Source organism: Cnephaeus nilssonii, assembly GCF_951640355.1.
Source record: "Cnephaeus nilssonii genome assembly, chromosome: 5".
Taxonomy (NCBI): Eukaryota; Metazoa; Chordata; class Mammalia; order Chiroptera; family Vespertilionidae; genus Cnephaeus; species Cnephaeus nilssonii.
In genome coordinates this window covers 52,176,051-52,190,016 of record NC_137076.1, presented here as the reverse complement: position 1 = coordinate 52,190,016, position 13,966 = coordinate 52,176,051, and the positions used below count along the sequence as shown (strand labels likewise).

At 33.4% G+C, this 13,966-nt stretch overlaps 1 protein-coding gene across 7 annotated transcripts in view; it reads right to left on the bottom strand.

Annotated features, from left to right (window-relative positions):
- FBXW7 (F-box and WD repeat domain containing 7) overlaps positions 1-13,966 on the bottom strand; it is a 171,996-nt gene that overhangs the window by 29,352 nt on the left and 128,678 nt on the right. The window contains exon 1 of one of the 7 annotated variants that reach the window (XM_079770889.1): positions 111-669. The exons of the other annotated variants lie outside the window; for them this stretch is intronic. Within the exon in view, the coding sequence (XP_079627015.1) occupies positions 111-371 (261 nt within the window). The 5' untranslated portion in view covers positions 372-669. Of the gene's footprint in view, positions 1-110; positions 670-13,966 lie in introns of those variants that run through there. 7 annotated transcript variants of the gene reach the window in all.

Below are 13,966 nucleotides of genomic sequence, written 5' to 3'. Positions count from 1 at the left end.
GCCATCTCTGATGATACAGATTTTCCTTCTCAGGCAGACACACATTCACACACATTCACACACACACATACACACACTCATACAACACAGGAAGAAAACAGATTACTTACTTTGTAAAAAATCATTTTTAGCGTGCCGTAGAAACCCATGTTTTCTGTATTTTTCCCCTTCAGTGATTCTGTGCCCCCGTGTGTCCGGCTGCTTGGCAGTCTCTGACAATATAAACCTTTTTCAGGTAGGTATGTCACAGATTCTAATGTGGACATGCTCGGGCACGTCAGAAAAGGAAGATTAGGGTGCAGAACCGGCAACAAAACTCCACAGTAAAGGCAAATGCAGCTCAGTATCAAACCGCTCCTCGGGACACACATACATACATGCAGCTTGACTGAGGAGAACTCGAGGGAATAATGAGAGAGAACCGAGAAGATTATTGGAGGAGACTATGCCCTGTCAAAGCCTTGACTGAACAGATTCCTCCCTCAGCAGCAGAGGGATCAGATTACATCTTCCCTTGAACACAGAATGGTGCAGTCCAGGATTCAGCAATGCAGACTGCACATCAATTATATGGTGATCCGCTCCAGGGAACCCGTGAGCACACAAGGCACTGAACAGAGGGAGGATGTGGGCAGCAAATGAGACCGCCCCCACACGGCAGCCCCCTCCACCCTTTCAAACTTTCAGGAGATCATTTTTGTATTTTGTAAAACCTGCCTTTTTCAAGAGTTTGAAATGGCAAGCATCGTTTCCACAAATAAGTCCTTTCAGAAACATTTTGAAAATGGAACATATTTTCATCGGGTCTTCCCAACAGAAGCCAAACAGGCTATTTTCACTAACTTAACCTATTGCAGTCCTGGCACAGACTGACCAGATTTTGCAAGTAGCTGAATGGTACAAAATGGGCAGTCCCTAAGAGAGGGATATTAAATAGCCTTTGGGGGATTTACAATAAAGTAAGCCAGTCTGGAATATATAACATTTACAGAAAATATGCACTAAGTTATTTTTCAACCTGTATAACTTCTTATATTAAGATTTAATGAAAATATCCACTATGCTTTTCCAATTCATTCATTTCAGTTTTCAAGAAAATTACCACACACTTCAATAATCCTTAGTAATTATAGGAATATATTTTTAAGATTAACAAACTACTACTACTACTACTACTACTACTACTACTACTACTACGTGTATAAAGTTTGCCTAAAGGTTAATTTCTCCAAAGGGAGTAAAAACTGTGCTCATTGAAGAGTCTTAGCCTTATTGTTAATTTAATCTTATGTAAATAGGAGGCACTGAACCTCTATCTCCAAAATTATTTTGACAATATGTATCGCTTATCATTAAAAAGGCATTTTACATAATAAAGGTACCAAAGTTTGCCTGAAGTCAACCTTTTTCTTAAAATGACTACTACACAAATCTAGATATTTCATCTTGCGACTTGCTACACAACTAGCTTCAGAGGCAATTATAAGATTCCTTGGACTAGAAAGGCCCATTATTAAGGGTCTAGTTAATTAACTCCTACCCTCCCCATTAACATTCTTTATTACAAGTAAACTGTGTGCCTGTAGTTATTTAAGTATTTAGAAATTCTTCAGAAAAAGGAAATACTATTTAGACTTATTACATTTTAATATTCTCTGACATGGTAATAAATGATTTTTGCTAGGAAATAATTCTAAATACTGTATAAAGTATTATCATAATTTAAAAAATAAATATGTTTACCTTTATAACTAAGATATTAAGTTGTGTAATGTCTTTTACTTTGTAACATAAATGAAATAATCTAAAATTTTATAAAAACCTACATCTAGGATCTCCTCTTGGAAATTATATTCTATAGTCTATTATCTTTTTAAAAAATCTTCTACTCTCAGCTCTTAAATTAATCCCTATCTTCAGAAACAATACACATGTGTATCTAGAAGAAGTTAGTTTTCTAAATAAAAAATTAGCTTACTTCAAAGGAAAGTTCCTTTAAAAAAGAAATCCCCTACTCTAAGAAAAAGAAAATCCAACCGTTAGGAATGGACCCATAAGCCCTTTCTTTTATTAGAGGTCTCAGAGAACTCAGGATTAAAAAAAAAAAAAAAAAAGAAAGAAAAGAAAAGTTGACCTTCCTCTTTCCTCTAACCCCTTCTGGGCTATCTGAAGAAACTAATTATAAATGAATACCTCTAAAATCAGTGGTACCTAGCTTGTCAGAGAATAAATGGACTACCTACCAGTCATAGTTTATACCTTGACTTCAATTGAAATCTTTTCCTATTTCTAGTTGCACTATCCTTTTCAAATTAAGTCTACCCGGCTGAAGACACAGACCAACTTTAATAAACCAGGGACACTGTCTCAAAACCTAAGCTATTTAAAGAACAACAAATATATATTAATTTTGTATATTCAAAGAATATACAAAGAATGATCTTGGGGTTACATGGTTCCTATGAAGTTACAGGAAACCTGATCCTCACAAATGTATGTTTATATGTAGGTAAGTATATTCATGTTTCATTTTTGAATAGGCAAAATATTTACAAGGTTTAAAAATCAAGAAGATATATAAAATATACATTGAGAAGACTTTCTACTACCCCCCAATTCTCACTACCATGAGAATTCCTATCTACCATGATTCTCACTTAGTAATGTTTTTTAATTAGCTTATCCTTTAAGTGAGAATGTATAAGTACTCATGAAGACTTTATTTTCCTAAGTATTTAAATAACTTTCCATAATATCTTGTTTACCATGTTAATTTGAACTGTGAAGAAAAAATCTTCCAAGCAAAGCTAGTCAACCAAGTCTCTAACTAGATTTCAAGTCAATAGAATAAAAATGAATGATTTTCAATATTCTCTGAGATATTGTTAATGAAAATTGTGATCTATTATACTATTTTCATCCTAATCTACATATGAACACAACAAATGAAATCATTCTCACATTCCTATTTCTGGAAGTCTTGGCTAAAATACAGATGTTTAAAACGTGATACAGAAATTTAAATTTTTTAGTAGTATGATTGAAAAAGACTTTGTCTATCTGTTTTATACCTGTGAGATAGAAACATTTTAGAACTGAGATCAGCCTATATCTATGTTAAGTTTGCAAAAAAAGGAAGTATTTTATGCTTTATGTCAGAATGTTAACTAGTAAGTTCGTGAAAAGGTTAGCTAGTCAACCATGATAGCTAAGAAAATGCCTATTTGTCATCCAAAATTTCAGAATTAATCTCAATGTATTAAATATATTTTCACTGCAATATACAAAATCTTCATGTAATTTCAGCTAAGCAACACCTTTCCCTTTCTATAAAAATTATTTCTTGTGGTGACTAAGAACTTATAAATCTTATTGAAAATCTATTAACAAGGGGAATGACTAACAATGAGGTCCTAGAATATAGCCTATCAGATAACTTAGACCCAATGCTCATCACATCACAACTCTAATGAGCCGGGTGTACAAGAATAGATGAGAGCAATAACTTAATTTAAAAAAATGCACAATGATATGAAGACATACTGCCCAGCGTCTAAGCCTCTGGGGGAAAAATGGGTATAGAATGACTAACCTGTGAGCTAATACAAGAGAAATGGTTTTCTGAACAACTGGTTAGGCAACAAGTTTTATAAGAGCAAGTTGTGATTACAGGCAGAAACAAAACTAATCTACAAACAAATAGTGAGAAAAACAAACAGTAAAAGTTTTGTATCTTCAGAGAAGTATGTATTTTTACACATGGTATCAATAGAAGGAGTAATTAAGAGAGTTCTCCTCTTCACTTTGACTCCCAGAATTCATTATTTTGATGAAAATATATTCTTCTATAATTGCACTTATCATCTCATTGTCATTCTTTTTATACATCTTTCTCCCCTATTATCTACTCCTTGAAAGTTTACGTCTTACTTTAAAATATAGTATAAAATGATACATAAATATAATTAACACTTTTGAAAAATCAGCCACATAAACATTTTTCTAAATATGGTATATTATACTTAAAGTTTATCTATTAATTGATACAATAAACACTATTGGTTCTCTTTGCATTGCCTTGCTAACACTTTTAATAGTAGAAGAATGTATTTATATTCTTATGTCAGTGATTTTTCTTTACTATTATCATGAAAACATTCTTTACTCTGATATTACACCAGGAAAACCACCTACTTCAGTTAGATGTCTTGCCCTGAGCATAGAATTTAGATTAGAGACAGTTCAATATTTCAACATCAAAGAAAGGAATGCCAAGCATGTTGAGGCTGAAAAACTTTTTAAAATCTCACTAACGTACTGTCATTAACTTTCTGGGATGCAACTTCTTATTAACAGGTTCATGACTGACACTGGCAAGTTAATAATCTTATCTTATCACAGGTATTATCAATTAAAATAGTATATATGCCCCGCATCTATATTTCCTCTAATGCAAGTGGGAGGCAGTATTGATCAATAAGCTATAGTCATTCATTAAGCACTTATTTAACACCTATTATGTGTCAGGCACAGGAAAGTATATAATTAAGAAAAAATTTTCTTCCTCTACTGAATTTATGGTGAATTTAAGACACAATAGGCAATACACAAACACACATAAACATACACACATCTGACTCTTAGGACTCACATTGAAATCGGCTCTAAACATTTTTTGATAATAGGTAAAATGAACAAAGTGAGCCAGATTATGTTTGAAATCACCATCCAAGTAAACAAATATTGAAATATTACTGCATTAGAAAAATAATCCAAACACTAACTAGTATAAATATCTAATTTAACTTTTGTTTAACATAAATTTGTTTGGGGGAGGAGGAATGTTTATAATAATACAAGCAAATAATATAACAAAATGCTAACCTCAGAAAAGCAAAACGCAAGTCAGAATTTCATGGCTCATAGTGCTTTTAAAATTCCTTTACAATAACTATAATTGTAGAAATGGTACAAATTTTATTTTTTTTAAGTTTTAAGGTATCTATAACTCCTTTTACAAAAAATGCAGCATCTGAAGGTTTAACACAAATTGTAACATTAATTCAAGCAATAGAAGCATTTTTCCATCCCTTCAGAATGGGCCAAATTTGTGATCTGATAAACATAAGCACCAATGTATACATCCACCAATATATTAATATTCACACTTGAGTTTGACACATAATAGAAGTTAAGAGTTCTATTTATCACAGCCACAGAAGAATACAATTGAGTACGTTCATTTTCCTTGCTTGTTTTCTGAAATTTATATTGTTATACAGAGTTGTCAGAGGGACTTAATACATGTTTCAAAATTCTTTAGACTACTTTAGACAGGCAACACCTGCAATTCTGCTATAATTTAGCCAAGTTAGTAGGTCAGTCTGGACTTTATCTAGAAAGCAATTAATTTTTAAATCTCATGCTTCAAACCCAAAATACCTGACACTCTATTCATGAGAGAGACTTGGGCGAAAAGCCTATTTACTATTACCGTATTTTCCGGCGTATAAGATGACTTTTTAACCCAGGAAAATCTTATACGCCGGAAAATACGGTAAACTACCAGTAAGTATCTTGAATTTGTATCCAAAATTTTCCTTTCAAAATTGTATTATAAAATTTTTATAGTGACCTCTTTAGTAAAGTAAGAAAAATATCATGGGAAACTATAAACAATAAGATTGACCTTAAGAAAATTAAAATAGCAAATATAAACCAGGAAAGAACTTAATTAATATGCAGAAAGAATGAAATCAATATTTCCTCAATGTAAGGCCTAGAACCCTGTTCACTCTTCCACTTTTTAAATCTAATTCCATATTTACTGCTATTTGTGATGTTCAAATACATTTACCTGACTTGAGAAAAATTTTCTATAGGTGTGGCACATCATTCTTATATTTTAGAATTAACCTTTCATTTCAAAGACTATTTAATTTTTTTAAATCAGCTATTAGTCATGATCAGGAAGTTTTGAGAAAAGAGCTAGACAAGTAAAAAAAACAAACTGTATCACCTGAATCAACAGAAAAACATTAATAGAAGAAAATCATAGAGTTTAGAACCAGAAGGGATCTTGAACATCATCTTATCTAATTTCCCTTTGTTTGTGAAATGATCGTGAGCTTGGGAATCAGAGCAACCTGAGTTTAAAACCAGTTTTGCCATTATTAGAGCGTAACCTATCAGGGGTTACTTGATCTTTATGAGTTTTGTAAAAATCTACCTTACCAACCTAACCCACAGAGTCCCTGTGAGGACACGGTAGATGCCCAACAGATATCCTATAAATACTCTATAAAATAATAACAGTTATTAATAGGTGAGAAAGGTGAGGTAGGGAATTAAGTGTCTGGCTCAGGATTATGCAGCTGTATTAAAACCTGAGACTCTGGCCCCAAGTTCATGACTTTTAACTGATTTCCATTAGATATGTGATGGTAAAAGTTGATCCAAAAAGAATTAGACATTTCTAAAGAAGAAATAAGTGTTATATTTTGCAAAAAAAAAATTAAATATATGAACTATGACTAAATATTGATTATTCAGTTCATGGAATGATTATCTAGGTCCATATTGTACAACTATGCTTCCACTATACGTGGGAAATCTGAGGCAAAGACATAATGATTGGGGAAAAGGTGACAGAAACAGATTTAGGTTAAAAGAAAACAATAAAATAAGAAATAATCACCTACTACATCCTAATAACTGCAAAATGCTACTGAGGACAAATAAAAGCATTACAATAACCCTCCTCCCCCAAGATTTTTAAAATCCTAATAGCGAGACAAGAAACTAATTGAGAACAATATTTGACTAGATATCAAGTGACAAACTGGGTAGTGTAAGAGGTTGGAAAATGGGGAAATAATTTAAATAGTCTCAAAGATTTTATAAAAGACATGGTCTTGCTTCTAAATTTAAGACAAATATTTGGTAGATGTTGAAGATAAAGGAGACTGTGAACCTATGATATATGTGGAAATGCCACAACCATTAACTTGAAGGATTAACTACAGCTATAAGACTTCTAGCAGTCCTTAGTCTTATAAGGCTCATTCAGGGATAACCTATTTAGCTCTGTGTCTCTAAATTCAAACATTTAATATTATACTTAGAATATTCTTTAACTTACAAGTAATAGTTTCTTTAAAAGTACTTCCTGCCCTGACTCATTCTTCCATTTTAGGGCTCATATGTGTCTCTCTGTACAAGGAGAACTTTACTGTGTGGGTGTGAACACTGTTGACTTTTTATTTAAACACTGACTAATAAGGGGTCCTTCTGTTTCAAGAAGCATTCATATTAGAAATCAAACTCACAAGCAGGTTGTACTCTTGAATATGGGGAAATAGTACAAATCATGTAGGATCTTGTAAGCCATGGTCCAGAGCCTGGACTTAATTCTAAATACACTGTGGTATCATGAGAGGATTTCTAGAACAGGAGTATTTTAACACAATATATATGTTATATTATTTTTATATTTTCAAAAATGTATATAAAATTGAAGACCACTCACAAAAAAATTCTCACTTGCTGAAATTAGAGATACAGAGAAAAGAATACATAACTGGATTTACTAGTAAACTCTTTTCAACTCTTTCATGTAGCAATTACTCTTCAATTTCCTTCACCATTTGTCACCTCATACTACTCTCAATCTCAGCATTTATCTCAAAAGATTCCTAAACTTGGAAAAGGAAGAGAATTGGAATAGCAGGTTAATACTTAATCTATAACATATGCCAAGCACTGTTCTAAACTGTTTCTATCTAGTAACTCAATTCTACCAGATCATATCTCTAATTCTTTGCTCTTTAACTTTCTAAGTTCTGATTTTATCATTCCACTTGATAATTTACTCTTTTTGAAAAAGAGAGAGGTTGGGCTCAGATCTCTGGAGACTGTCAATGCATCTTCCAGGCCTATTTTAGCAAATATCTATGATAGTGAAAGACATGTTTACCCTGTATTGGAGGTGAAAGGATTTTACCTATGGTACACTTTTTCAAACGATTCTCTATGACCATAAAGGAATCCAGAACATAATCACAGAATCTCAAGATTGGAAAAAGCCTTCAATTAAAGTTTAATACAGCCTCAGGTACAACTCTTAGGTTCACTCTCACTAGCTTGTTGTCATCCAGGATCCTCTTAATCTAAAATACATGTTATTCTCAACTCCACAAACTTCTATTATTTGGCTTGCTGAATTTGATAATTATGTCCAATTATAAATATCTTACTAGCAGGTTCAAACTTAATGCATTTTAAAAAATATAACATCTCTTCTCATCTCAAGCACCTTACATACATACTAGAAGAATTCCAAATGAGAAAGGATTACTTTAAACAATATTTAAAAATTTTAGGTGTGAATCAAAAGTTTGTGGACATGAACTAATTTCACTTCTTCAATAACATTTATTAAGCAGCTATTCCATATTGGTGTTGGGCTCCTAAGAAGTATGAATCACACTTGCTTTAGAAAGTGTACATCACAGTGATTTTTTAATCAATTCTTTACTTATTTTAGAGAAGCATGTCTGCTCTTTAAGTATTCAAGAGTTTGATGTAGCTGTCAAGTGAGGAGGGAAGAACCTAGTAGTCATGCCCCCAATACATTAAAAGAAGATTAGAAATATTCATTTTAGAAGCATCAATTTACATTTTAAAGCAATTACTGTATATATAATTTAACAAACTGCATTCCTTGTGTCAAAAGAATCAAGAATTATATGAATAGCATAATGTTTACATGATCCCCCTACCTTTTCAGGACATTCCAAAGGACTGTGAAGACTGAGGAAGTAAAATCTGAATACAAAGAAATTGCTGGAAATATGTGGGTCAAGGTAGGGTTTGTCATAATTTTGCTTGTCACGGAAATATTTTCAAAGTAACTATTAATTTGAAAAGATATTTGATCTATAGTAGTGTTATATTTCCAGTGACTATGAGCCTAATAGTTAGGAGCACTTTGATAAGCTTAGCAAAACTATTGTAATAAAAAAATTTATTTTTAAGTTCATTTTCTTTACTAAAATGTACTTTAATATTTTAGTGCATAATTTAAAAAATATTTGTATATAAATACTGGAGGACTCCAAATGTTTAAAAATGAACTTTGAAAGTTTATTATATTTGATACATGACTCTAAAAAGTTATTTCCCTAGGATGAATACCCTAACTTTCCACTAGATAACTGAAGGCATGGTATAATGACGGCATGATGACTAGTAAACAAATGTGCATTACAACTTAAGAACTGCTCTGTACATACAGCTGGACTGTTGAGAAGTACATCATGGTGATATGAGAACACTTTTAAAAACTAAATCTTACTATATATTTTTTCAAATGTTTTTACTGATTTGAGACAAAGAGGAAGGGAGAGCGACAGAGAGATAGAAGCACTGATGAGAGAGAAACATGAATCAGCTGCCTCTTGCAACACCCCCTCAGTCCCCCTGCTCTTACTGGGGATCAAGCCTGCAACCCAGGCATGTGCCCTGACAGGAATCAACCGGTGACCTCTAGGTGCATGGGGTGACACCCAACCAACTGAGCCACACTGGCCAGGCTGAAAATAATAAATTTTTATTGAGTCTGAAAATATTTTATTGAACCTGAAAATATTTTTATTGAGTCAATGAATATTGACTTCTACAACCACCCACAAAAAATAAAAGAAGCCTACGAGGAATAGCTTATTTAACTCTACAAGATAATATAGAGTCAAAGCTAGCATAAAAGGTGAACTTTATTTTTAAATTTGAAATACTTTGGTTAGCACTTGGGATGCACACACACACACACCTCTTCACTTTAAGCCTTTCCTTTAAAGTTATTCTATCAAGAGACAAAATAACATATTTTTCAAGAAATGTAAAATGAAGACATGTTAGTCATCATGATCACAATGCAAACAGCAAAAATTAAAATTAAATTATATTTTCTAAGGTATTTTTACTCAACTAGCTTTATTAAACAATTGCAATAAACAGATTTTGTTAGACCAAGATGTAATTTACTCCCCACTAATTCATTTTTTTTTCAAAAAATTTAACTTTATAATTTCACTGTATTTGTTTATAGATAGGTAGCATAGGAAAATGAAATTATTGTGAGGAAAAATTATGGTGAGCCTCTAACCCCAATTTCCACCATAATATTATCAGTCTCATCCAATGAATCCTATGTGTTATACAATGGTTCTCTATTTTCTAAACAACAAAACAAGAGGGAGGGAAAAACTAAACAGTGATTTAAACATTTTATTTTTATAGATCTAGATCCATCACATTCAAGAAATATTTAGGCAGGGTTACTGAAAACCAAACACTAAGCAAAAAATAAAGGTTGTAAAATTGAGCAAGATGTAGTCTCTATCCTGGAAGAATCCCAATTCAGGAGGAAGAATAGAGAAGTCAATAAAAAATGACAAATCAATATAATTGATAAATGAAACTGCTCAATTTTTATGGCAATGCATAGAGTTGGAAAGAGTAAGAGATAAGTATTTTCAGGAAATGAATAAGGCAGTACTTTAAACCAAAATAATAAAGGAAAAATAAATACTAGATTTTAATCTGACTTGAGTGCTTCTTCAGTACCTACTATCAAAGATACTATAAACAACTAAAGAAAACTTACTATATGTTAGGCACTTTCCCATGTGCTTTATTTATATTAACTCATTAACACTGCATTATATTATCTAATTAAAATTCATTGAAACCCTGTGAAGTAGGTACTATTATTATCCCTGCTTTACAGATGAAAAAACAGGCACAGAGAGTTTAAGTCTCCAAGGTCACATAACTATTAAATATTGGAGTTAGGATTTAAATACAGGCAGTTTTTGGTCTCTAGTCTATAGAAAATGAAATAGGTTTTTCCACGTACATAGCAAGAAGTATTGGTAGTTAAGAAATCTCTAGGATGCTTCCTGAGCTATTTCAATGTGCAAATGTGTGATGTGTAAATGAAATATATATTAAGAGTCACAGCAGACACAAAGAAAGAAGAGACAAATTAGGCAACTAATTGTGTACTCTGATACACTTCTGGGAATTTACCAAAAGCTATTTGACAAAGAATTAATACACCACTGCCAATATTTCCTTGGTGAAGAATTGACCCATCATCTTTGACATTATATAAGCTAAATTAAGTGATCAGTAGACACAGTGAAAGGTGTTCATAACAATACGTGGATTTTGCTTCCTTTTCCTAAATCCATAAGAACTTCTATATCCTACCTTCACTCCTTTATGCCCTATGCTTTATTTCCCTAAAACATAAGATGACAAAAAAAAGGGGGATGAGGACACATATGTAATACCTTAATCAATAAAGAAATTAAAGATTGAAGAAAAAAAAAGATGACACACACAAAAAAAGCTGAGAACAGAATACAGCAAAACAGCTCCATTGGAATGTCCTTTCGAAGGAACTAATAGCTCTTTCACCCTCACCAAAATGATCTGAACACTACAGAAAACTGGTAATAACATTTACTTAAGAAACTATTTCAAATGTTCTTTGTTGTTTACTCCAACCCAAATATACTTGACAGGGAATTATGACTTCTACTTCATTTTGAATTTTTTAGTTTAGTAGACAGCCTAAAAATACTTGACTTACTAACCAAGTAGTGTGTGCGTGTCAATGTATGTGTGTACTTATATGTGTGTACATATATATATATGTGTGTGTGTGTGTGTGTATACACATACACATATATACATATATATATATATATATATATATATATACATAGAACATGCTCTTCAATATGTAGTTATCACTTGATACAGTTTCTTAATGATACAGTTTCTTAATGTCACCACATATGACCTCTTCTAAAAGCCAATCCATCTTTAATATATGTCAATTTGATCCATGTGTGGTTATTACTTCCTAGCAGTAAATATCGTGTTGATACAAGCATATTTCTATCCTACACTTTATTGTTTCAACTATCTGTAATTATCTTTATTCTACCTAGGATACATAATTATAACAAATGTAGATTTATATGGTTATTTTAATCTCCCACAGACACTCATTCATTCAATAACTTTTATTTGGGTGCCTATTATACATAAGCTAAATTAAGTATGATCTTTGCTTCATGGCTGGGTTTACATTGTCGTATGGGAGAAAGATAATGAAACAAAACAAAGCAAAACTGAAACTATGGCAAATGCTACAGAGTGTTAGAAAAGTGCACAACGTTAAAGTGTTGATTAGTCTGCAGGTTCAGAAGCCTTTTTTCTCTAAAGGAATGGCTAAGCTGTGTTGGGGTGGAGGAGGGGGCACCATATGGCTGCTTGCTCAGAATAAAAGTACTTTGACAGGTGTAAGACAAGGCTAGGGAAGTAGGCAAGGGCCAGATTATGCAAGAGCTCCTAAGGGATTTTGGTCTTTACCATAAGAGTAATGAGAAGCTAATGTAGGATGTTAGCCAAAGGAAGGACATGATCAGATAAACCTCTTGAAAAATCATTCTGAATATAATGTTAAAAACAGAATGGAAGTGAGAGTGGATGTGGAGCAACTGTGTGAGGAAGTTATTCCACTAGACCAGGCAGGAGGCAATGTTGGCTTGGAATCTCATGGCACAACAGAGATGGACAGAAGTGAACAGTTGACAGATGTTTAAAACATACAACTGATAGCACTTGGTGCTAGATTGGTCATGAGAAGAAGTAAAGGAGAGGGAGTTGATCAAAGATGACACCAAGGTTTTCTCATGCAACTGCATGGAAGATGACAGAGGCTACTGGACAAGAGCAGTATTGTGCTTCTTTCCAGGGGTAGAGAGGATCGCAAGTTCCATTTTTGGTCATATTTGGTTAAAGGTGTATTTGAGACGTCCAGGTGAGGATATTATACTTCAACTAGCTCTGGAGCTCAGAAAAAATGTCTGAATTGGAGATGAAAACATGGGAATCACCTGTGTATAGGCCATCTCCAATTTCCTTCATAGAGTCACCTCCTCCCCATTCTTAAGGTGTTGATCACAGTGCTCGGATCCACCCTGTCACAGTGTAGGCACATGTCTATCTTCCCCATTAGATTACAAATTCCGTGAATACAGTGACCACTTCTATTTTGATTCCTGTGGTACCTCAGCTTCTTATGGTACATAGTTCCTGCACATATCAGGGTATCAATAAATAACATTTATGATATAATTAGCAATGAAAGACATACTCTAATCAACAATGAACAGAACTATCTTACCTTATAATAGACAAATATGCAAATTGACTGCACCTTCGCTACGCCCAAGCCACGCCAACCAACCAAGCCACGCCCACCAACCACGCCCACCAGGAAACCGTTGCAGGGACATTGGGGTGTGGCGGAGCCCAAGGCCAGGAAAACCTCGGGCGGAGGCTTTCCCGGCCTTGGGCACCAGCGGGGAGCCTGCATGGATCACAGGAAACCACTGGGGGTCGGCTCCTTCGATCCTTAGCAGGGATGTTGGGTGCGGCCGAGCCCAAGGCCACCGCCCGGGGCCAAGCCCTGACCCTGAAAGAAGGCAGAAGGCGGTGGCCACAGCCAAGGCCTGGGTCCCCGGTGCCGGCAGAAAACTGGTGCAGGCAGCCAGGTGAATGAAGGTCTATTGCACGAATCTTCGTGCAATCGGGCTACTAGTAGAAAAAATAATTGAAATACTATTTTCAGCTTAATTTGAAAGACTTGTTATTTTCAGAATAAGGTAAGGTAATGTAAGTAGGAAATAGAGAAAAATACATTTTATAACATTTAGTATTAATGTATTATATATAGTATTTATAATATTTTATATATTTTCCCTTCAAGGGAAAGTGATAACATTTTATAGATATTTATCAGTTACACAATTCAAGTATAAATTTAATGGGAAGAAAACAATTTGATGTGCAATGAACATGCAATTATCTTTGTTATTAAAAGAAC